This window comes from Salmo trutta, chromosome 32 (assembly GCF_901001165.1).
Source record: "Salmo trutta chromosome 32, fSalTru1.1, whole genome shotgun sequence".
Lineage (NCBI taxonomy): Eukaryota > Metazoa > Chordata > Actinopteri > Salmoniformes > Salmonidae > Salmo > Salmo trutta.
Window position 1 is genome coordinate 17,528,796 of NC_042988.1, and position 24,845 is coordinate 17,553,640.

General features: G+C 48.0%; 1 protein-coding gene across 2 annotated transcripts in view; it reads right to left on the reverse strand.

Annotated features, from left to right (window-relative positions):
• Positions 1-1,857: 1,857 nt before the first annotated feature.
• Positions 1,858-24,845, reverse strand: part of LOC115171281 (protein shisa-8) — a 92,858-nt gene continuing 69,870 nt past the window's right edge. Inside the window, exons 4-5 of one of the 2 annotated variants that reach the window (XM_029727944.1) lie at positions 2,940-3,017; positions 1,858-2,773 (exon numbers count right to left, since the gene is read on the reverse strand). In XM_029727944.1, the coding sequence (XP_029583804.1) occupies positions 2,232-2,773; positions 2,940-3,017 (620 nt within the window). In that variant the 3' untranslated portion in view covers positions 1,858-2,231. Of the gene's footprint in view, positions 2,777-2,939; positions 3,018-24,845 lie in introns of both variants that reach the window. The other variant, XM_029727943.1, reaches the window with a different exon arrangement.

Genomic DNA, 24,845 nt, shown 5'->3' on the forward strand with positions numbered 1-24,845 from the left:
ACAACTCCAAGTGGGTCTTATGTAGATTACATAACAGCTTTAAAGTATGAACCGTGGGCAGATAAATCAAATCCCCAATGAAATGTAACATAAGCATAAACCCATAAATGTAATTGTCTCCAACAGCCAATTCCAACATGAATGACTCCACCGGCTGCACGTAGTTTAAATCAATTCAAATGTATTATATTCCATATTGTGCTGCTACAAAGGCTACAGTGAAACCACTTGGTGTCTGTCCGTAACACAGAATGGCTTGACAATAGCAGCTGAATGAATCTCCAAATCATTTAACAGTGTGAAATCCCTGCTCCATTCCATGCATGCCTAGTGTGTGAGAGTGTGTGAGGGCCTGCCATGCTGGGGATTGGGTATCATTAGTTATGGCTGCACCCCCTGTGAGGAGGCAGGGTGTCCCATGGCTGGGAACAGCTTGGAAGACCATGCAGGGGTTGGATGCTGGAGGCTCCCACCGTAAGTCAACCCCACTGGGGAAAGGGAGAGCAGAGGAAAGGGGGTCTGGTGGAGCTCAGGAACAGGCTGGAAGCTGGTTGGTGGGGAGGAGCTAGCAGCAAATGGTGAATGACTCTAGTAAACATGACTGACTGGCTGCCATCCGTTGATACGGTTCCACCTGTCTGGAATACGCTGGACGTAGGTATGCACTGCGGCGTAACCTGTTTACTTAAGATAATACATTAAGCTTGAGGCTTGGGCTAAATTGCAGGAGAGTCCACTGAAACGTACGGTGAAGGACGGCGCTTGTGTGAACTTAGACGTATCAGATTTCCATGCAAATATTGTACCTTGCGGTCAAGTGTAAAATGATAACGAGCCAAGAGGAGCTGCTTGCTCTCCTGTAGCTTGACTATTTGGTTGGGAAAGACTTACTGTAATGTCTATGTTTAGCCACTAGCTTCAACCCAGCTGCATTTAAAGTGACTCATTATACATATAGATGAACCATACACCTGCATTCAACAAAATTATCATATTAAAGCCTATTTTAATATTACAATAATATATGCATGCATCACATGAATTGCTGCCAGTCTGGAAGACATACTTGAATAAAATACTCTGTGTATGATTTTTCTTCCTTCCTGACTTTTGTGCATTCATGTTTGGATAAATTCTTCAACAGCAAGCCAAAGCTAAGATAAAATAAAAAAGCAATGACCTTTACTTCACACCTACAACTTTCCACCCTTGCATTGCCTTTGGCACCATATTACCCGGGACAGACACGGTGACCTGTCCTGCCCTCTTGCAGGCGCCTATTGTCCCTTGCGATTTGCGTCTGGCCTCCGCTGAAGATTCACTAACACAGACGGTACCATTTAACACGACTGTGGTGACCTTGCTGATACCTGTGCTGTTTGCCCTTTCCGATGCATGCGTCACCGATTAAGACAACAACAAACAACACATCGCTGAGAGACGTGGACGCTGACGATCCCCAGGGAGTCTCCAGACACAACCACTGTGTGAGATTCCCCAGTTTTGACGACCAGGGGGTCTGAAGCTTCAGGGCTCTTCTCCAGCAGGTGACGACCAGGGGGTCTGAAGCTTCAGGGCTCTTCTCCAGCAGGTGACGACCAGGGGGTCTGAAGCTTCAGGGCTCTTCTCCAGCAGGTGACGAACAGGAGGTGCTTGCCGCACCAAACCTCTGTCCGGCTTAGTTCCTCATCCCTTACATTCAGGATGAATAAACAAGCACCTCCTTTCCCGCTGTTTCTCTCTCTTCCTCTCCCTCTCTTTCGCTGGTACAGATTTCCCAGAATGGTATCTCACTCTGTTCTGGATGGAGGGTGATGGGAGCTGACAAGACAATGGCATTGTCACTGCTGTTGTTCAGGGTCCTGGGGGTGCTTTACCATGTGTACCACTCTGACAGGCTGCAAACAGTAGGAGAGTGTGTAAGTGTGTGGGGGGGTAGGGATTTGTAGAGTAGTGGTGCCAGGGGGAGCAAAGAGGAGATTGACCAAAACAAAACAGGGAGGATGCTGGGACAGAGAATTGAGGGGAACCAGGTCTAGAGAGAGCGAGGTGTTACATTATCAATAACGAAGAAAACCAGCAATTAAAATAGCAAAAGAAGATTGCTTGTTCCTGTTCGTCCCCCCAGCCATCAACACGACATTGATTCGTACAAAAAGCTCTCGCTCCCAGGCTTTACTCCCAGTCCTATAGACTCTTTTCTTGCTCTCATACTCTCCAAACGTTCATGCTCAGACTGTGACCTCTGTCTTGCTGTTGGTGGGCAGCCCCTTGTTTTTGGGGTGCATGTGGGGCGACTGTCCATAGCCCAGGGGCTGGGAGAAGAGTTCTGGGAGCGTCTCAATGCTGAACTTCCGCTTGTTGGAGTAGGCCTGCCGGCGGCTGTTGGGCTGTTGATGTAACTGCTGTTGATGTTGTTGATGTTGCGGATGCTGCGGATGCTGCAGATGCTGCGGATGCTGCGGATGCTGCGGATGCTGCTGCAGTGCCTGCCCGATGTGGGAGGCCGTTGGATGCTGGACATGGCCCTTACTGGGGTCCCAGACTTTGAAGGCCGAGCTGGAGGTTAGCGGGTGGGTGTTAGTCTTGGAGATCTTGGGCTTGGGGAGCTGGGCAGTGTTGATGGTTATGGCCAGTGGGGCGTGGATGTCTGGAGGGGGCAGGAAGGGCTTGTCCTTGTGAAAGGCGATGGGCTGGAAGGTGGGGGGCGAGGAGTGATGGCGGGAGTAGTCCACCATGGGGTAGCCCTTGTAGTAGTCTCTTGCTGCCGTATCTGCTGCGAGAAAGAGGAGGAGACAAAGGTGGGGTAGAGAGAGAGAAGAATGTGGTTAGTGGTATAGAGGTCAAAATACCTTACAAATACCTTTAATATTTTCCTTTGACATGGTATCCACTCAACCTGTGGGTCCACAATGAGTTATATGGATCGGAATATCTACCTGGTACCCCCAGAGACCTCAACAATGTCCTCCTTTGTTCAGATACAGTAAGAGCTCTGTTATCCAGTGGCCAAACCCCTAAACCAAGTTAAAACAAACAAAACAACAACAATGAAAATCTGTAAGGACCTGCTGCACAAGCATCTCCTCCCTACTTAATCATGCTGTAAAGACAAGTGAGATTCCAGGTAATTACATTGTACACATTGTAATAGCAGTGTAATAGACTCCATCATAATGTGGCTGTAAAATATGCTGGAATAGAAGAGCACAGATTAATAAAATTCACTGAGTTACCCCCCTCATATCACCTCAATAGCTTTGAACCTCACCCAACCTCTCTGTTTTAATTAAATGTACGCATTTAGGCAAGTTATACAAGACATTGTGTCCCTTTCTGGAGTCACTTGTATGCTATTCTGCTGCCAAGGGACGAATTAAGGTGAGACACCTCTCCCCCTGTGTTAATCCCTGTGCCGTTGGCTGTGTATTATATACCATGAAAGGAACCAGTAGCTTTAACAGCATCATCCCTAAACCAGCCAACCTGTCAGGTAAACCTACAATGACATGGAGGTAGAGCTGCACAGAGTGTACAGCATCTTACACCCACAGGGGCTTGGTTCTGTGCGTGTGCATGTGTGTGCGTGCGTGCGTGCGTGCGTGCGTGCGTGTGTGTGTGTGTGTGTGTGTGTGTGTGTGTGTGTGTGTGAGAGAGAGGGGGGTTAAAAAGCCTGAAGCCCCGTACCGTTAACGTTGAATGAAAACAAATAAGAAAAAAAAGCAACAGCAACTGGCGGATGAGCTGGAGTTTTGAGGGGAGTAAAAATAGAGCTGGTTTAGAGTGTCATGTCGTATTAGTGAGGGAGCCCTGAGTGCTGCTTCGTGAGGTCACAGCCAACAACCCCTCAGCCCTCAGACACTAACAACCTTGTTCGCCTCACTGTTGTGTCATTTTGGTTTTTCTTCCCCTATTTTGTTGGAAAAAATGATCCTGGTTGTTGTTGTTTCTTTCCCCCCTCCCCCTCAGCCTCTGAGTGTGTGTGTGTGTGTGTGTGTGTGTGTCTGCCTGCACCATCACAGATACAAATGTACATACGAATGTAGATACTGGTAGAGGGTATGCCCTGGAAGTTATAGCATACGCAGACAAGCGACTAGAGTTGAGTTTTATCTGCAGTAATTTAGCTTTTGGTATTTTATTAGGATCCCCAGCTACTCTTCCTGGGGTCCACACAAAACATGAAACATAATACAGAATTACATACAAATTGAGCATGAATGAATGCATTTGACTATTGGTTACTCAGAGTACAGTATGTAGATGTAATCCAAAAATGGGGTCATTCAGTTGCGTGCTGTGCATGAAACATTCTCTATTTCATCACTGTGAAAGCTCCTAGCAGTTTCTGTGCACTGGAAACTGTTGAATCAGTTTTATTGAGATTAGCAATAATGTTGCACTGAAAATTACCTCAAATTCTACACATTTGAGCCTTTGTATCAACTATGATGTGCGAATGTATTCAAATCAACAATTGCCATTCAGCATACATTGGCTGTATTACAAGTCAGAACAGCCAATATAAGTACTTTTGTAGTGCGCTAGCTAGCATACTATGCTACAAGTAACTGCCAAAGTAAAGGAAACACTTGAGTAAATGACGGTTACGAAGTATATTGAAAGTAGATGCTTCCTGAGTTAATTAGGTGTGGTTCCTGAGTTAATTAAGCAATTTAAACATTCCATCATGCTTTGAGCCATGCGTAAAAATACCCAGTTGCTCATTATTTTGGTTATCATGGCTAGAAGAAGAGATCACAGTGCCTTTAAAAGAGGGGTCTCAAAGCAACAAAGGGGGTTTAAAGGGTGTGTGGCTGTGGCCGAAATCTGGCTTGCCTACTATTTACTTAAACTGCATACCGTGTACTAATTACACTACATACAATTTAGCACATACTGTATTGTAAAAATGAAGTATGTCATGGCCGAAACATATTACTTTTGGTACTTTCAAGACAACTGGGAATTCGTAAACAAAATGAGCTCACACTGGGAAAAATCCTGACTTTGTGATCTTCAGGTTGGAGAAGTCAGAGCTCTAGGATGACACCCGAGTTTGACTTGTAATTCTGAGTTGGCTGACCATTCAAAACTATTTTTCTCAGTCGGAGCAATTTTTTTGTTTGTTGAGTTCCCTGTTGTCTTCAATGCACCATCAGTTATGGCTTCACATATGAACCGGAAAGGATAGCCTGTAAGCCCTCACTCTCCATCTTTGGAGGATGTATGCACTCAAAGACTTGGTCTCTATTGGTTGATCTAGCCAGCTATAGATGAGTAGCTATAGATAGGCTACTCATGATGATGTATTGCCTGTTTATTTTTTGCTTTTGATGCACTTTGAGATACTATAAAATTGTTTTTTTCAAATACTCAAACGGCCTACTATTTCGGACGCAAGTATGAGTATTCGGACACGGCCTGTGTTTGTGTGTGTGTGTGTCTCAGTCACCAGATCTCAACCCAATTGCACGCTGGAGCAGCGCCTGAGTCAGCATTTTCCGCCACCATCAACAAAACACCAAATGATGGAATGTCTCGTGGAAGAATGGTGTTGCATCCCACCAATCAAGTTCCAGACACTTCTAGAATCTATGCATATTGAAGCTGTTCTGGAAGCTGGTGGTGGTCCAAAGCCCTATTAGGTTCTTTATTTTGGCAGTTACTTGTTTATTGGTCCTGAAACTCAATATCATCAAACCACAGACCAGTCTGGATAAAATCTGGATTTCTTGAAGATCATAAAACATTCATTACCTTGAAAAAACTATCAAAAGAGGGAAATTGTTCTTCAGTACAGAACATTATAACACATACTCTGTTTTGTTAAGGAAAGTTCTCACTTCTTCCAAAGGAGAAGAACTACAGATGTATAAAGCTGCTTTAAATGGCCAAATCACTGAAATTATTTTAACACGAGGCATTAAACAGCTATTATGCTGATAATGACAGTGCTCTTAAAAGGCCTACTTTCATGTTGTGGCATGTGCCACATTTGGCAAGTCATGGGAGGATTAAATGGCTATGTTGCCAACGCAACTGTATACAGGCATGTTTATACATTCTAAATATTCTAAAAGGATAAGCAGCTTGATTCCAGCCGACCATGTGACAGTGTAAACCCTGTCACATGGCTTCTCTAAAGAATAGCAGTCTAACAGGTGCCAAGTCGTTCATGCTGAAGACTTCCATTGATCCCCACACCACAGCCATTTTGAGGCCAAGTAGGGGTGTGCTGTAATTGGCCAAATTTAAAAAATCACAACAAACGACATTGCACCAGACTAGACTGACATTTTAGCTCTTAATCCTTACTAGTGATGCTTGAAACCCACTCTACCCAACTACTTCTCTTTATCCTTACTAGTGATGCTCGAAACCCACGCTACCCAACTACTACGCTTTATCCTTACTAGTGATGCTCGAAACCCATGCTACCCAACTACTACGATGCTTGCTAAGAAAGATTTGCACGAAAGTGACCTCGGGGTTGCAGCAGCATGCGTTTTGTCACGGGGAATCACTGACGTTCTCGGCCGACTGCACGGGAAGTGCACGGTGAGAGAGCATATGCGCTGAATGCGGGGGACCGGCAACGAGGCCTTGCTGCCCTCTCCGTCCATTTCTCGCCTTCTCCATCACTTTTTTGCACCACCCCTTTGTGCCCTAGCAGAAATTCTCAGGTCGTTAGTGTTTAATTAAGATACAGGGCTACAACTACATCCTGGTCCAAGGACCTGCTGGTACACCTGGCAGAAGTTGGCTGACACCTGAGCCAAAGCCTTCTGAACTACACTCTGTCCTCTCAATGACTTTGCCAACACAGCGAGTGGTGACGTGCCGTGTTGTTTATTGGCTTGCTGGGGGGTACAATCACGTGTGAAGAGATGAGAGGGCTAAGCCTATATCCCAAATGACCTGCTATGTTTGCCCTTGTGAGTGTGTCTGTGTGTGCCCTTGTGAGTGGGTCTGTGTGTGCCCTTATGAGTGGGTCTGTGTGTGCCCTTGTGAGTGGGTCTGTGTGTGCCCTTGTGAGTGGGTCTGTGTGTGCCCTTGTGAGTGTGTCTGTGTGTGCCCTTGTGAGTGTGTCTGTGTGTGCCCTTGTGAGTGTGTCTGTGTGTGCCCTTGTGAGTGTGTCTGTGTGTGCCCTTGTGAGTGTGTCTGTGTGTGCCCTTGTGAGTGGGTCTGTGTGTGCCCTTGTGAGCGTGTCTGTGTGTGCCCTTGTGAGTGTGTCTGTGTGTGCGCTTGTGAGTGTGTCTGTGTGTGCCCTTATGAGCGTGTCTGTGTGTGACCTTATGAGTGTGTCTGTGTGTGTGCTTTGAGTGTGTCTGTGTGTGCCCTTGTGAGTGTGTCTGTGTGTGCCCTTGTGAGTGTGTCTGTGTGTGCCCTTGTGAGTGTATCTGTGTGTGCCCTTGTGAGTGTGTCTGTGTGTAAGCTTGCGAGTGTGTCTGTGTGTGTGTGCTTGTGTGTCTGTGTGTGCACTTGTGAGTGTGTCTGTGTGTGCCCTTGTGAGTGTGTCTGTGTGTGCCCTTGTGAGTGTGTCTGTGTGTGACCTTGTGAGTGTATCTGTGTGTGTGTGCTTGTGTGTCTGCGTGTGCCCTTATGAGTGTGTCTGTGTGTGCCCTTGTGAGTGTGTCTGTGTGTGCCCTTGTGAGTGTGTCTGTGTGTGTGCTTGTGAGTGTGTCTGTGTGAGCTTGTAAGTGTGTCTGTGTGTGCCCTTGTGAGTGTGTCTGTGTGTGCCCTTATGAGTGTGTCTGTGTGTGACCTTATGAGTGTGTCTGTGTGTGTGCTTTGAGTGTGTCCATGTGTGCCCTTGTGAGTGTGTCTGTGTGTGCGCTTGTGTGTCTGTGTGTGCCCTTGTGAGTGTGTCTGTGGGTGCCCTTGTGAGTGTATCTGTGTGTTCCCTTATGAGTGTGTCTGTGTGTGCCCTTGTGAGTGTGTCTGTGTGTAAGTTTGTGAGTGTGTCTGTGTGTGTGTGCTTGTGTGTCTGTGTGTGCCCTTATGAGTGTGTCTGTGTGTGCCCTTGTGAGTGTGTCTGTGTGTAACCTTGTGAGTGTGTCTGTGTGTGCGCTTGTGAGTGTGTCTGTGTGTGTGTGCTTGTGTGTATGTGTGTGCCCTTATGAGTGTGTCTGTGTGTGCCCTTGTGAGTGTGTCTGTGTGTGCCCTTATGAGTGTGTCTGTGTGTGCTTTGAGTGTGTCTGTGTGTGCCCTTATGAGTGTATCTGTGTGTGCACTTATGAGTGTGTCCGTGTGTGCCCTTATGAGTGTGTCTGTGTGTGCCCTTGTGAGTGTGTCTGTGTTGCGCTTGTGATTGTGTCTGTGTGTGTGCTTGTGTGTCTGTGTGTGCCCTTGTGAGTGTGTCTGTGTGTGACCTTGTGAGTGTGTCTTTGTGTGCGCTTGTGAGTGTGTCTGTGTGTGTGCTTGTGTGTCTGTGTGTGCGCTTGTGAGTGTGTCTGTGTGTGTGCCCTTGTGAGTGTGTCTGTATGCCCTTGTGAGTGTGTCTGTGTGTGCGCTTGTGAGTGTGTCTGTATGCCCTTGTGAGTGTGTCTGTGTGTGCCCTTGTGAGTGTGTCCGTGTGTGCGCTTGTGAGTGTGTCTGTGTGTGCCCTTATGAGTGTGTCTGTGTGTGCCCTTGTGAGTGTGTCTGTGTGTGCCCTTGTGAGTGTGTCTGTGTGTGTGCTTGTGAGTGTGTCTGTGTGTGCGCTTTGAGTGTGTCTGTGGGTGCCCTTATGAGTGTGTCTGAGCATCGAGTGTGTTAGAGCATCGAGCCAGCGGGGTGGTGGCACTGGAATCCTCATCTCTCACAAGTGGACATTCTCTCTTTCTCCCCTGACCCATCTGTCTATCTCCTCATTTGAATTCCATGCTGTCACAGTTACCAGCCCTTTCAAGCTTAACATCCTTATCATTTATCGCCCTCCAGGTTCCCTTGGAGAGTTCATCAATGAGCTTGATGCCTTGATAAGTTCCTTCCCTGAGGATGGCTCACCTCTCACAGTTCTGGGTGACTTTAACCTCCCCACGTCTACCTTTGACTCATTCCTCTCTGCCTCCTTCTTTCCACTCCTCTCCTCCTTTGACCTCACCCTCTCACCTTCCCCCCCTACTCACAAGGCAGGCAATACGCTTGACCTCATCTTTACTAGATGCTGTTCTTCCACTAATCTCATTGCAACTCCCCTCCAAGTCTCCGACCACTACCTTGTATCCTTTTCCCTCTCGCTCTCATCCAACACTTCTCACTCTGCCCCTACTCGGATGGTATTGCGCCGTCCCAACCTTCGCTCTCTCTCTCTCCCGCTACTCTCTCCTCTTCCATCCTATCATCTCTTCCCTCTGCTCAAACCTTCTCCAACCTATCTCCTGATTCTGCCTCCTCAACCCTCCTCTCCTCCCTTTCTGCATCCTTCGATTTTCTCTGTCCCCTATCCTCAAGGCCGGCTCGGTCCTCCACTCCTGCGCCGTGGCTCGACGACTCACTGCGAGCTCACAGAACAGGGCTCCGGGCAGCCGAGCGGAAATGGAGGAAAACTCGCCTCCCTGCGGACCTGGCATCCTTTCACGCCCTCCTCTCTACATTTTCCTCTTCTGTCTCTGCTGCTAAAGCCACTTTCTACCACTCTAAATTCCAAGCATCTGCCTCTAACCCTAGGAAGCTCTTTGCTACCTTCTCCTCCCTCCTGAATCCTCCTCCCCCTCCCCCCCCCTCCTCTCTCTCTGCGGATGACTTCGTCAACCATTTTGAAAAGAAGGCTGATGACATTCGATCCTCGTTTGCTAAGCCAAACGACACTGCTGGTCCTGCTCACACTGCCCTACCTTGTGCTTTGACCTCTTTCTCCCCTCTCTCTCCAGATGAAATCTCGCGTCTCGTGACGGCCGGCCGCCCAACAACCTGCCCACTTGACCCTATCCCCTCCTCTCTTCTCCAGACCATTTCCGGAGACCTTCTCCCCTACCTCACCTCGCTCATCAACTCATCCTTGACCGCTGGCTACGTCCCTTCCGTCTTCAAGAGAGCGAGAGTTGCACCCCTTCTGAAAAAACCTACACTCGATCCCTCCAACATCAACAACTACAGGCCAGTATCCCTTCTTTCTTTTCTCTCCAAAACTCTTGAACGTGCCGTCCTTGGCCAGCTCTCCTGCTATCTCTCTCAGAATGACCTTCTTGATCCTAATCAGTCAGGTTTCAAGACTGGGCATTCAACTGAGACTGCTCTTCTCTGTGTCACGGAGGCTCTCCGCACTGCTAAAGCTAACTCTCTCTCCTCTGCGCTCATCCTTCTAGACCTATCTGCTGCCTTTGATACCGTGAACCATCAGATCCTCCTCTCCACCCTCTCCGAGCTGGGCATCTCCGGCGCGGCCCACGCTTGGATTGCGTCCTACCTGACAGGTCGCTCCTACCAGGTGGCGTGGCGAGAATCTGTCTCCGCACCACGTGCTCTCACCACTGGTGTCCCCCAGGGCTCTGTTCTAGGCCCTCTCCTATTCTCACTATACACCAAGTCACTTGGCTCGGTCATATCCTCACATGGTCTCTCCTATCATTGCTACGCAGACGACACACAATTAATCTTCTCCTTTCCCCCTTCTGATAACCAGGTGGTGAATCGCATCTCTGCATGTCTGGCAGACATATCAGTGTGGATGACGGCTCACCACCTCAAGCTGAACCTCGGCAAGACGGAGCTGCTCCTCCTCCCAGGGAAGGACTGCCCGTTCCATGATCTCGCCATCACGGTTGACAACTCCCTTGTGTCCTCCTCCCAGAGTGCTAAGAACCTTGGCGTGACCCTGGACAACACCCTGTCGTTCTCCACTAACATCAAGGCGGTGACCCGATCCTGTAGGTTCATGCTCTACAACATTCGCAGAGTACGACCCTGCCTCACACAGGAAGCGGCGCAGGTCCTAGTCCAGGCACTTGTCATCTCCCGCCTGGATTACTGCAACTCGCTGTTGGCTGGGCTCCCTGCCTGTGCCATTAAACCCCTACAACTCATCCAGAACGCCGCAGCCCGTCTGGTGTTCAACCTTCCCAAGTTCTCTCACGTCACCCCGCTCCTCCGCTCTCTCCACTGGCTTCCAGTTGAAGCTCGCATCCGCTACAAGTCCATGGTGCTTGCCTACGGAGCTGTGAGGGGAACGGCACCTCCGTACCTTCAGGCTCTGATCAGGCCCTACACCCAAACAAGGGCACTGCGTTCATCCACCTCTGGCCTGCTCGCCTCCCTACTTCTGAGGAAGCACAGTTCCCGCTCAGCCCAGTCAAAACTGTTCGCTGCTCTGGCACCCCAATGGTGGAACAAGCTCCCTCACGACGCCAGGACAGCGGAGTCAATCACCACCTTCCGGAGACACCTGAAACCCCACCTCTTTAAGGAATACCTGGGATAGGATAAAGTATCCTTCTCCCCCCCCCCAAAAAAAGATTTAGATGCACTATTGTAAAGTGGTTTTTCCACTGGATATCTTAAGGTGAATGCACCAATTTGTAAGTCGCTCTGGATAAGAGTGTCTGCTAAATGACTTAAATGTAATGTAAAATGTCTGTTTGTGCCCTTGTGAGTGTGTCTGTGTGTGCGCTTGTGAGTGTGTCTGTGTGTGCCCTTGTGAGTGTATCTGTGTGTGCCCGTATGAGTGTGTCTGTGTGTGCGCTTGTGAGAGTGTCTGTGTGTGCCCTGATGAGTGTGTCTGTGTGTGTGCTTGTGTGTCTGTGTGTGCCCTTATGAGTGTGTCTGTGTGTGCCCTTGTGAGTGTGTCTGTGTGTGCGCTTGTGAGTGTGTCTGTGTGTGCGCTTGTGAGTGTGTCTGTGTGTGCCCTTGTGAGTGTATCTGTGTGTGCCCTTATGAGTGTGTCTGTGTGTGCGCCTGTGAGTGTGTCTGTGTGTGCCCTTATGAGTGTGTCTGTGTGTGTGCTTGTGTGTCTGTGTGTGCCCTTATGAGTGTGTCTGTGTGTGCCCTTGTGAGTGTGTCTGTGTGTGCGCTTCTGAGTGTGTCTGTGTGTGCCCTTGTGAGTGTGTCTGTGTGTGCCCTTGTGAGTGTGTCTGTGTGTGCGCTTGTGAGTGTGTCTGTGTGTGTGCTTGTGTGTCTGTGTGTGCCCTTGTGTCTGTGTGTGCCCTTATGAGTGTGTCTGTGTGTGCCCTTGTGAGTGTGTCTGTGTGTGCGCTTCTGAGTGTGTCTGTGTGTGTGCTTGTGAGTGTGTCTGTGTGTGCCCTTGTGAGTGTGTCTGTGTGAGCGTTTGTGAGTGTATCTGTGTGAGTGTATCTGTGTGAGTGTTTGTGAGTGTATCTGTGTGAGTGTTTGTGAGTGTGTATGTGTGAGTGTATCTGTGTGAGTGTTTGTGAGTGTATCTGTGTGAGTGTGTATGTGTGAGTGTATCTGTGTGAGCGTTTGTGAGTGTATCTGTGTGAGCGTTTGTGAGTGTATCTGTGTGAGCGTATCTGTGTGAGCGTTTGTGAGTGTGTCTGTGTGAGCGTTTGTGAGTGTATCTGTGTGAGCGTTTGTGAGTGTGTTTGTGTGAGCGTTTGTGAGTGTGTATGTGTGAACGTTTGTGAGTGTGTATGTGTGAGCGTTTGTGAGTGTGTATGTGTGAGCGTTTGTGAGTGTGTATGTGTGAGCGTTTGTGAGTGAGTATGTGTGAGCGTTTGTAAGTGTGTCTGTGTGAGCGTTTGTGAGTGTGTCTGTGTGAGCGTTTGTGAGTGTGTCTGTGTGAGCGTTTGTGAGTGTGTCTGTGTGAGCGTTTGTGAGTGTGTCTGTGTGAGCGTTTGTGAGTGTGTCTGTGTGAGCGTTTGTGAGTGTGTCTGTGTGAGCGTTTGTGATTGTGTCTGTGTGAGCGTTTGTGAGTGTGTCTGTGTGAGCGTTTGTGAGTGTGTCTGTGTGAGCGTTTGTGAGTGTGTCTGTGTGAGCGTATCTGTGTGAGTGTTTGTGAGCGTATCTGTGTGAGCGTTTGTGAGCGTGTCTGTGTGAGTGTATCTGTGTGAGCGTGTCTGTGTGAGCGTTTGTGAGCGTGTTTGTGTGAGCGTTTGTGAGTGTGTCTGTGTGAACGTTTGTGGGTGTATCTGTGTGAGCGTTTGTGAGTGTATCTGTGTGAGCGTTTGTGAGTGTGTCTGTGTGAGCGTTTGTGAGTGTGTCTGTGTGAGCGTTTGTGAGTGTGTCTGTGTGAGCGTATCTGTGTGAGTGTTTGTGAGCGTATCTGTGTGAGCGTTTGTGAGCGTGTCTGTGTGAGCGTTTGTGAGCGTGTCTGTGTGAGCGTTTGTGAGCGTGTATGTGTGAGCGTATCTGTGTGAGCGTTTGTGAGTGTATCTGTGTGAGCGTTTGTGGGTGTATCTGTGTAAGCGTTTGTGGGTGTATCTGTGTAAGCGTTTGTGAGTGTATCTGTGTGAGCGTTTGTGAGTGTATCTGTGTGAGCATTTGTGAGTGTGTCTGTGTGAGCGTTTGTGAGTGTGTCTGTGTGAGCGTTTGTGAGTGTATCTGTGTGAGTGTTTGTGAGTGTGTATGTGTGAGCGTTTGTGAGTGTATCTGTGTGAGTGTTTGTGAGTGTATCTGTGTGAGTGTTTGTGAGTGTATCTGTGTGAGTGTGTATGTGTGAGTGTGTATGTGTGAGTGTATCTGTGTGAGCGTTTGTGAGCGTGTCTGTGTGAGCGTTTGTGAGCGTGTCTGTGTGAGCGTTTGTGAGCGTGTCTGTGTGAGCGTTTGTGAGCGTGTCTGTGTGAGCGTTTGTGAGTGTGTCTATGTGAGCGTTTGTGAGTGTGTATGTGTGAGCGTTTGTGAGTGTTTGTGAGTGTATCTGTGTGAGCGTTTTTGGGTATATCTGTGTAAGCGTTTGTGGGTTTATCTGTGTGAGCGTTTGTGAGTGTGTCTGTGTGAGCGTATCTGTGTGAGCGTTTGTGGGTGTATCTGTGTGAGCGTTTGTGGGTGTATCTGTGTAAGCGTTTGTGGGTGTATCTGTGTAAGCGTTTGTGGGTGTATCTGTGTGAGCGTTTGTGAGTGTATCTGTGTGAGCGTTTGTGAGTGTGTCTGTGTGAGCGTTTGTGAGTGTGTCTGTGTGAGCGTTTGTGAGTGTATCTGTGTGAGCGTTTGTGAGTGTGTATGTGTGAGCGTTTGTGAGTGTATCTGTGTGAGTGTTTGTGAGTGTATCTGTGTGAGTGTATGTTAGTGTATCTGTGTGAGTGTGTATGTGTGAGTGTGTATGTGTGAGTGTATCTGTGTGAGCGTTTGTGAGCGTGTCTGTGTGAGCGTTTGTGAGCGTGTCTGTGTGAGCGTTTGTGAGCGTGTCTGTGTGAGCGTTTGTGAGCGTGTCTGTGTGAGCGTTTGTGAGTGTGTCTATGTGAGCGTTTGTGAGTGTTTGTGAGTGTATCTGTGTGAGCGTTTTTGGGTATATCTGTGTAAGCGTTTGTGGGTGTATCTGTGTGAGCGTTTGTGAGTGTGTCTGTGTGAGCGTATCTGTGTGAGCGTTTGTGAGTGTATCTGTGTGAGCGTTTGTGAGTGTATCTGTGTGAGCGTTTGTGAGTGTATCTGTGTGAGCGTTTGTGAGTGTATCTGTGTGAGCGTTTGTGAGTGTATCTGTGTGAGCGTTTGTGAGTGTATCTGTGTGAGCGTTTGTGAGTGTGTATGTGTGAGCGTTTGTGAGTGTGTATGTGTGAGCGTTTGTGAGTGTGTATGTGTGAGCGTTTGTGAGTGTGTATGTGTGAGCGTTTGTGAGTGAGTATGTGTGAGCGTTTGTGAGTGTGTCTGTGTGAGCGTTTGTGAGTGTGTCTGTGTGAGCGTTTGTGAGTGTGTCTGTGTGAGCGTTTGTGAGTGTGTCTGTGTGAGCGTTTGTGAGTGTGTCTGTGTGAGCGTTTGTGAGTGTGTCTGTGTGAGCGTTTGTGATTGTGTCTGTGTGAGCGTTTGTGAGTGTGTCTGTGTGAGCGTTTGTGAGTGTGTCTGTGTGAGCGTTTGTGAGTGTGTCTGTGTGAGCGTTTGTGAGTGTGTATGTGTGAGCGTTTGTGAGTGTGTATGTGTGAGCGTTTGTGAGTGTATCTGTGTGAGCGTTTGTGAGTGTATCTGTGTGAGAGTTTGTGAGTGTATCTGTGTGAGCGTTTGTGGGTGTATCTGTGTAAGCGTTTGTGGGTGTATCTGTGTGAGCGTTTGTGAGTGTATCTGTGTGAGCGTTTGTGAGTGTGTCTGTGTGAGCGTTTGTGAGTGTGTCTGTGTGAGCGTTTGTGAGTGTGTCTGTGTGAGCGTATCTGTGTGAGCGTTTGTGAGCGTATCTGTGTGAGCGTTTGTGAGCGTGTCTGTGTGAGCGTTTGTGAGCGTGTCTGTGTGAGCGTTTGTGAGCGTGTCTGTGTGAGCGTTTGTGAGCGTGTATCTGTGTGAGCGTTTGTGAGTGTGTATGTGTGAGCGTTTGTGAGTGAGTATGTGTGAGCGTTTGTAAGTGTGTCTGTGTGAGCGTTTGTGAGTGTGTCTGTGTGAGCGTTTGTGAGTGTGTCTGTGTGAGCGTTTGTTAGTGTGTCTGTGTGAGCGTTTGTGAGTGTGTCTATGTGAGCGTTTGTGAGTGTGTCTGTGTGAGCGTTTGTGATTGTGTCTGTGTGAGCGTTTGTGAGTGTGTCTGTGTGAGCGTTTGTGAGTGTGTCTGTGTGAGCGTTTGTGAGTGTGTATGTGTGAGCGTTTGTGAGTGTGTATGTGTGAGCGTTTGTGAGTGTATCTGTGTGAGCGTTTGTGAGTGTATCTGTGTGAGAGTTTGTGAGTGTATCTGTGTGAGCGTTTGTGGGTGTATCTGTGTAAGCGTTTGTGGGTGTATCTGTGTGAGCGTTTGTGAGTGTATCTGTGTGAGCATTTGTGAGTGTGTCTGTGTGAGCGTTTGTGGGTGTATCTGTGTAAGCGTTTGTGGGTGTATCTGTGTGAGCGTTTGTGAGTGTATCTGTGTGAGCATTTGTGAGTGTGTCTGTGTGAGCGTTTGTGAGTGTGTCTGTGTGAGCGTTTGTGAGTGTGTCTGTGTGAGCGTATCTGTGTGAGTGTTTGTGAGCGTATCTGTGTGAGCGTTTGTGAGCGTGTCTGTGTGAGCGTTTGTGAGCGTGTCTGTGTGAGCGTTTGTGAGCGTGTTTGTGTGAGCGTTTGTGAGTGTGTCTGTGTGAACGTTTGTGGGTGTATCTGTGTGAGCGTTTGTGAGTGTATCTGTGTGAGCGTTTGTGAGTGTGTCTGTGTGAGCGTTGTGAGTGTGTCTGTGTGAGCGTTTGTGAGTGTGTCTGTGTGAGCGTATCTGTGTGAGCGTTTGTGAGCGTATCTGTGTGAGCGTTTGTGAGCGTGTCTGTGTGAGCGTTTGTGAGCGTGTCTGTGTGAGCGTTTGTGAGCGTGTCTGTGTGAGCGTTTGTGAGCGTGTATGTGTGAGCGTATCTGTGTGAGCGTTTGTGAGTGTATCTGTGTGAGCGTTTGTGGGTGTATCTGTGTAAGCGTTTGTGGGTGTATCTGTGTAAGCGTTTGTGGGTGTATCTGTGTGAGCGTTTGTGAGTGTATCTGTGTGAGCATTTGTGAGTGTGTCTGTGTGAGCGTTTGTGAGTGTGTCTGTGTGAGCGTTTGTGAGTGTATCTGTGTGAGTGTTTGTGAGTGTGTATGTGTGAGCGTTTGTGAGTGTATCTGTGTGAGTGTTTGTGAGTGTAACTGTGTGAGTGTTTGTGAGTGTATCTGTGTGAGTGTGTATGTGTGAGTGTGTATGTGTGAGTGTATCTGTGTGAGCGTTTGTGAGCGTGTCTGTGTGAGCGTTTGTGAGCGTGTCTGTGTGAGCGTTTGTGAGCGTGTCTGTGTGAGCGTTTGTGAGCGTGTCTGTGTGAGCGTTTGTGAGTGTGTCTATGTGAGCGTTTGTGAGTGTGTATGTGTGAGCGTTTGTGAGTGTTTGTGAGTGTATCTGTGTGAGCGTTTTTGGGTATATCTGTGTAAGCGTTTGTGGGTTTATCTGTGTGAGCGTTTGTGAGTGTGTCTGTGTCAGCGTATCTGTGTGAGCGTTTGTGAGTGTATCTGTGTGAGCGTTTGTGGGTGTATCTGTGTAAGCGTTTGTGGGTGTATCTGTGTAAGCGTTTGTGGGTGTATCTGTGTGAGCGTTTGTGAGTGTATCTGTGTGAGCATTTGTGAGTGTGTCTGTGTGAGCGTTTGTGAGTGTGTCTGTGTGAGCGTTTGTGAGTGTATCTGTGTGAGCGTTTGTGAGTGTGTATGTGTGAGCGTTTGTGAGTGTATCTGTGTGAGTGTTTGTGAGTGTATCTGTGTGAGTGTATGTGAGTGTATCTGTGTGAGTGTGTATGTGTGAGTGTGTATGTGTGAGTGTATCTGTGTGAGCGTTTGTGAGCGTGTCTGTGTGAGCGTTTGTGAGCGTGTCTGTGTGAGCGTTTGTGAGCGTGTCTGTGTGAGCGTTTGTGAGCGTGTCTGTGTGAGCGTTTGTGAGTGTGTCTATGTGAGCGTTTGTGAGTGTGTATGTGTGAGCGTTTGTGAGTGTTTGTGAGTGTATCTGTGTGAGCGTTTTTGGGTATATCTGTGTAAGCGTTTGTGGGTGTATCTGTGTGAGCGTTTGTGAGTGTGTCTGTGTGAGCGTATCTGTGTGAGCGTTTGTGAGTGTATCTGTGTGAGCGTTTGTGAGTGTATCTGTGTGAGCGTTTGTGAGTGTATCTGTGTGAGCGTTTGTGAGTGTATCTGTGTGAGCGTTTGTGAGTGTATCTGTGTGAGCGTTTGTGAGTGTGTATGTGTGAGCGTTTGTGAGTGTGTATGTGTGAGCGTTTGTGAGTGTGTATGTGTGAGCGTTTGTGAGCGTGTCTGTGTGAGCGTTGTGAGTGTGTCTAGTGAGCGTTGTGATGTGTATGTGTGAGCTCCTTGTTACCCGTGTGTGAGGTTGTGATTGTACTGTGTGAGGTTTTTGGGTATATCTTTGTAAGCGTTGTGGGGTATCTGTGTGAGAGTACTGGTGATCGTTTGTGAGTGTATCTGTGTGAGAGTTTGTGAGTGATCGTTGAGGGTTTTGAGCGTGCTGGGTGAGCGTTGTGAGCGTGTCTGTGTGAGCGTTGTGAGCGGTCTGTGTGAGGTTGTGAGCGTGTCGGTGTAGTTTGTGAGTGTGTATATGTGAGGTTTGTGAGTGTGTATGTGTGAGCGTTTGTGGTGTTGTGAGGTATCTGTGGAGCGTTTTTGGGATATCGTGTAAGGTTTGGGGTGATCTGTGTTAGCGTATCTGTGTGAGCGTTTAGTGTATCTGTGTGAGCGTTGAGGTATCTGTGTGAGCGTTTGTGCCGGTACTGTGTGAGCGTTTGTGAGTGTATCTGTGTGAGCGTTGTGAGTGTATCTGTGTGAGCGTTTGTGAGTGTATCTGTGTGAGCGTTTGTGAGGTATCTGTGTGATGTTTTTGAGTGTGTATGTGTGACGTTTGTGAGTGTATATGTGTGAGCGTTTGTGAGTGTGTATGTGTGAGCGTTTGTGAGTGTATCTATGTGAGCGTTTGTGAGTGTGTATGTGTGAGCGTTTGTGAGTTTGTATGTGTGAGTGTTTGTGAGTGTGTATGTGTGAGCGTTTGTGACTGTGTCTGTGTGAGCGTTTGTGAGTGTGTCTGTGTGAGCGTATCTGTGTGAGTGTTTGTGTGAGCGTATCTGTGTGAGTGTTTGTGAGTGTATCTGTGTGAATGTTTGTGAGTGTATCTGTGTGAGCGTATCTGTGTGAGCGTTTGTGAGTGTATCTGTGTGAGCGTTTGTGAGTGTATCTGTGTGAGCGTTTGTGATTGTATCTGTGTGAGCGTTTGTGAGTGTATCTGTGTGAGCGTTTGTGAGTGTGTATGTGTGAGCGTATCTGTGTGAGTGTTTGTGAGTGTATCTGTGTGAGCGTTTGTGAGCGTGTCTGTGTGAGCGTTTGTGAGCGTGTCTGTGTGAGCGTTTGTGAGCGTGTATGTGTGAGCATTTGTGAGTGTATCTGTGTGAGCGTTTGTGAGTGTGTCTGTGTGAGCGTTTGTGAGTGTGTGTGTGTGAGCGTATCTGTGTGAGTGTATCTGTGTGAGTGTATCTGTGTGAGCGTTTGTGAGTGTATCTGTGTGAGCGTTTGTGAGTGTATCTGTGTGAGCGTATCTGTGTGAGCGTTTGTGAGTGTATCTGTGTGAGCGTTTGTGAGTGTGTATGTGTGAGCGTTTGTGAGTGTGTATGTGTGAACGTTTGTGTGTGTATGTGTGAGCGTTTGTGAGTGTGTATTTGTGAGCGTTTGTTAGTGTGTATGTGTGAGCGTTTGTGAATGTGTCTGTGTGAGCGTTTGTGAGTGTGTCTGTGTGAGCGTTTTTGAGTGTATCTGTGTGAGCGTTTGTGAGTGTGTCTGTGTGAGCGTTTGTGAGTGTGTCTGTGTGTGCCCTTGTGAGTGTGTCTGTGTGAGCGTTTGTCAGTGTGTATGTGTGAGCGTTTGTGAGTGTATCTGTGTGAGTGTATCTGTGTGAGCGTTTGTGAGTGTGTATGTGTGAGTGTATCTGTGTGAGTGTTTGTGAGTGTATCTGTGTGAGTGTTTGTGAGTGTGTATGTGTGAGCGTATCTGTGTGAGTGTTTGTGAGCGTATCTGTGTGAGCGTTTGTGAGCGTGTCTGTGTGAGTGTTTGTGAGCGTATCTGTGTGAGCGTTTGTGAGCGTATCTGTGTGAGCGTTTGTGAGTGTATCTGTGTGAGCGTTTGTGGGTGTATCTGTGTAAGCGTTTGTGGGTGTATCTGTGTAAGCGTTTGTGGGTGTATCTCTGTGAGCGTTTGTGAGTGTATCTGTGTGAGCATTTGTGAGTGTGTCTGTGTGAGCGTTTGTGAGTGTGTCTGTGTGAGCGTATCTGTGTGAGTGTTTGTGAGTGTATCTGTGTGAGCGTTTGTGAGTGTATCTGTGTGAGTGTGTATGTGTGAGTGTATCTGTGTGAGCGTTTGTGGGTGTATCTGTGTGAGCGTTTGTGAGTGTATCTGTGTGAGCATTTGTGATTGTGTCTGTGTGAGCGTTTGTGAGTGTGTCTGTGTGAGCGTTTGTGAGTGTGTCTGTGTGAGCGTATCTGTGTGAGTGTTTGTGAGCGTATCTGTGTGAGCGTTTGTGAGCGTATCTGTGTGAGCGTTTGTGAGCGTGTCTGTGTGAGCGTTTGTGAGCGTGTCTGTGTGAGCGTTTGTGAGCGTGTCTGTGTGAGCGTTTGTGAGCGTGTCTGTGTGAGCGTTTGTGAGCGTGTCTGTGTGAGCGTTTGTGAGTGTGTATGTGTGAGCGTTTGTGAGTGTTTGTGAGCGTATCTGTGTGAGCGTTTGTGAGCGTGTCTGTGTGAGCGTTTGTGAGCGTGTCTGTGTGAGCGTTTGTGAGCGTGTCTGTGTGAGCGTTTGTGAGTGTGTCTATGTGAGCGTTTGTGAGTGTGTATGTGTGAGCGTTTGTGAGTGTTTGTGAGTGTATCTGTGTGAGCGTTTTTGGGTATATCTGTGTAAGCGTTTGTGGGTTTATCTGTGTGAGCGTTTGTGAGTGTGTCTGTGTGAGCGTATCTGTGTGAGCGTTTGTGAGTGTATCTGTGTGAGCGTTTGTGGGTGTATCTGTGTAAGCGTTTGTGGGTGTATCTGTGTAAGCGTTTGTGGGTGTATCTGTGTGAGCGTGTGTGAGTGTATCTGTGTGAGCATTTGTGAGTGTGTCTGTGTGAGCGTTTGTGAGTGTGTCTGTGTGAGCGTTTGTGAGTGTATCTGTGTGAGCGTTTGTGAGTGTGTATGTGTGAGCGTTTGTGAGTGTATCTGTGTGAGTGTTTGTGAGTGTATCTGTGTGAGTGTATGTGAGTGTATCTGTGTGAGTGTGTATGTGTGAGTGTGTATGTGTGAGTGTATCTGTGTGAGCGTTTGTGAGCGTGTCTGTGTGAGCGTTTGTGAGCGTGTCTGTGTGAGCGTTTGTGAGCGTGTCTGTGTGAGCGTTTGTGAGCGTGTCTGTGTGAGCGTTTGTGAGTGTGTCTATGTGAGCGTTTGTGAGTGTGTATGTGTGAGCGTTTGTGAGTGTTTGTGAGTGTATCTGTGTGAGCGTTTTTGGGTATATCTGTGTAAGCGTTTGTGGGTGTATCTGTGTGAGCGTTTGTGAGTGTGTCTGTGTGAGCGTATCTGTGTGAGCGTTTGTGAGTGTATCTGTGTGAGCGTTTGTGAGTGTATCTGTGTGAGCGTTTGTGAGTGTATCTGTGTGAGCGTTTGTGAGTGTGTCTGTGTGTGCCCTTGTGAGTGTGTCTGTGTGAGCGTTTGTGAGTGTATCTGTGTGAGCGTTTGTGAGTGTATCTGTGTGAGCGTTTGTGAGTGTGTATGTGTGAGCGTTTGTGAGTGTGTATGTGTGAGCGTTTGTGAGTGTGTATGTGTGAGCGTTTGTGAGTGTATCTGTGTGAGCGTTTGTGAGTGTGTATGTGTGAGCGTTTGTGAGTTTGTATGTGTGAGTGTTTGTGAGTGTGTATGTGTGAGCGTTTGTGACTGTGTCTGTGTGAGCGTTTGTGAGTGTGTCTGTGTGAGCGTATCTGTGTGAGTGTTTGTGTGAGCGTATCTGTGTGAGTGTTTGTGAGTGTATCTGTGTGAGTGTTTGTGAGTGTATCTGTGTGAGCGTTTGTGAGTGTATCTGTGTGAGCGTATCTGTGTGAGTGTTTGTGAGTGTATCTGTGTGAGCGTTTGTGAGTGTATCTGTGTGAGCGTTTGTGATTGTATCTGTGTGAGCGTTTGTGAGTGTATCTGTGTGAGCGTTTGTGAGTGTGTATGTGTGAGCGTATCTGTGTGAGTGTTTGTGAGTGTATCTGTGTGAGCGTTTGTGAGCGTGTCTGTGTGAGCGTTTGTGAGCGTGTCTGTGTGAGCGTTTGTGAGCGTGTATGTGTGAGCATTTCTGAGTGTATCTGTGTGAGCGTTTGTGAGTGTGTCTGTGTGAGCGTTTGTGAGTGTGTGTGTGTGAGCGTATCTGTGTGAGTGTATCTGTGTGAGTGTATCTGTGTGAGCGTTTGTGAGTGTATCTGTGTGAGCGTTTGTGAGTGTATCTGTGTGAGCGTATCTGTGTGAGCGTTTGTGAGTGTATCTGTGTGAGCGTTTGTGAGTGTGTATGTGTGAGCGTTTGTGAGTGTGTATGTGTGAACGTTTGTGTGTGTATGTGTGAGCGTTTGTGAGTGTGTATTTGTGAGCGTTGGTTAGTGTGTATGTGTGAGCGTTTGTGAATGTGTCTGTGTGAGCGTTTGTGAGTGTGTCTGTGTGAGCGTTTGTGAGTGTATCTGTGTGAGCGTTTGTGAGTGTGTCTGTGTGTGCCCTTGTGAGTGTGTCTGTGTGAGCGTTTGTCAGTGTGTATGTGTGAGCGTTTGTGAGTGTATCTGTGTGAGTGTATCTGTGTGAGCGTTTGTGAGTGTGTATGTGTGAGTGTATCTGTGTGAGTGTTTGTGAGTGTGTATGTGTGAGCGTATCTGTGTGAGTGTTTGTGAGCGTATCTGTGTGAGCGTTTGTGAGCGTGTCTGTGTGAGCGTTTGTGAGCGTGTCTGTGTGAGCGTTTGTGAGCGTGTCTGTGTGAGCGTTTGTGAGCGTGTATGTGTGAGCGTATCTGTGTGAGCGTTTGTGAGTGTATCTGTGTGAGCGTTTGTGGGTGTATCTGTGTAAGCGTTTGTGGGTGTATCTGTGTAAGCGTTTGTGGGTGTATCTGTGTGAGCGTTTGTGAGTGTATCTGTGTGAGCATTTGTGAGTGTGTCTGTGTGAGCGTTTGTGAGTGTGTCTGTGTGAGCGTTTGTGAGTGTATCTGTGTGAGTGTTTGTGAGTGTATCTGTGTGAGTGTTTGTGAGTGTGTATGTGTGAGCGTATCTTTGTGAGTGTTTGTGAGCGTATCTGTGTGAGCGTTTGTGAGCGTGTCTGTGTGAGCGTTTGTGAGCGTGTCTGTGTGAGCGTTTGTGAGCGTGTCTGTGTGAGCGTTTGTGAGCGTGTATGTGTGAGCGTATCTGTGTGAGCGTTTGTGAGTGTATCTGTGTGAGCGTTTGTGGGTGTATCTGTGTAAGCGTTTGTGGGTGTATCTCTGTAAGCGTTTGTGGGTGTATCTCTGTGAGCGTTTGTGAGTGTATCTGTGTGAGCATTTGTGAGTGTGTCTGTGTGAGCGTTTGTGAGTGTGTCTGTGTGAGCGTATCTGTGTGAGTGTTTGTGAGTGTATCTGTGTGAGCGTTTGTGAGTGTATCTGTGTGAGTGTGTATGTGTGAGTGTGTATGTGTGAGTGTATCTGTGTGAGCGTTTGTGGGTGTATCTGTGTGAGCGTTTGTGAGTGTATCTGTGTGAGCATTTGTGAGTGTGTCTGTGTGAGCGTTTGTGAGTGTGTCTGTGTGAGCGTTTGTGAGTGTGTCTGTGTGAGCGTATCTGTGTGAGTGTTTGTGAGCGTATCTGTGTGAGCGTTTGTGAGCGTGTCTGTGTGAGCGTTTGTGAGCGTGTCTGTGTGAGCGTTTGTGAGCGTGTCTGTGTGAGCGTTTGTGAGCGTGTATGTGTGAGCGTATCTGTGTGAGCGTTTGTGAGTGTATCTGTGTGAGCGTTTGTGGGTGTATCTGTGTAAGCGTTTGTGGGTGTATCTGTGTAAGCGTTTGTGGGTGTATCTGTGTGAGCGTTTGTGAGTGTATCTGTGTGAGCATTTGTGAGTGTGTCTGTGTGAGCGTTTGTGAGTGTGTCTGTGTGAGCGTTTGTGAGTGTATCTGTGTGAGTGTTTGTGAGTGTGTATGTGTGAGCGTTTGTGAGTGTATCTGTGTGAGTGTATCTGTGTGAGTGTTTGTGAGTGTGTATGTGTGAGTGTATCTGTGTGAGCGTTTGTGGGTGTATCTGTGTGAGCGTTTGTGAGTGTATCTGTGTGAGCATTTGTGAGTGTGTCTGTGTGAGCGTTTGTGAGTGTGTCTGTGTGAGCGTTTGTGAGTGTGTCTGTGTGAGCGTATCTGTGTGAGTGTTTGTGAGCGTATCTGTGTGAGCGTTTGTGAGCGTGTCTGTGTGAGCGTTTGTGAGCGTGTCTGTGTGAGCGTTTGTGAGCGTGTCTGTGTGAGCGTATCTGTGTGAGCGTTTGTGAGTGTATCTGTGTGAGCGTTTGTGGGTGTATCTGTGTAAGCGTTTGTGGGTGTATCTGTGTAAGCGTTTGTGGGTGTATCTGTGTGAGCGTTTGTGAGTGTATCTGTGTGAGCATTTGTGAGTGTGTCTGTGTGAGCGTTTGTGAGTGTATCTGTGTGAGCGTTTGTTAGTGTGTGTGTGTGAGCGTATCTGTGTGAGTGTATCTGTGTGAGTGTATCTGTGTGAGCGTTTGTGAGTGTATCTGTGTGAGCGTTTGTGAGCGTGTCTGTGTGAGCGTTTGTGAGCGTGTCTGTGTGAGCGTTTGTGAGCGTGTCTGTGTGAGCGTTTGTGAGCGTGTCTGTGTGAGCGTTTGTGAGTGTGTCTATGTGAGCGTTTGTGAGTGTGTATGTGTGAGCGTTTGTGAGTGTTTGTGAGTGTATCTGTGTGAGCGTTTTTGGGTATATCTGTGTAAGCGTTTGTGGGTTTATCTGTGTGAGCGTTTGTGAGTGTGTCTGTGTGAGCGTATCTGTGTGAGCGTTTGTGAGTGTATCTGTGTGAGCGTTTGTGGGTGTATCTGTGTAAGCGTTTGTGGGTGTATCTGTGTAAGCGTTTGTGGGTGTATCTGTGTGAGCGTTTGTGAGTGTATCTGTGTGAGCATTTGTGAGTGTGTCTGTGTGAGCGTTTGTGAGTGTGTCTGTGTGAGCGTTTGTGAGTGTATCTATGTGAGCGTTTGTGAGTGTGTATGTGTGAGCGTTTGTGAGTGTATCTGTGTGAGTGTTTGTGAGTGTATCTGTGTGAGTGTATGTGAGTGTATCTGTGTGAGTGTGTATGTGTGAGTGTGTATGTGTGAGTGTATCTGTGTGAGC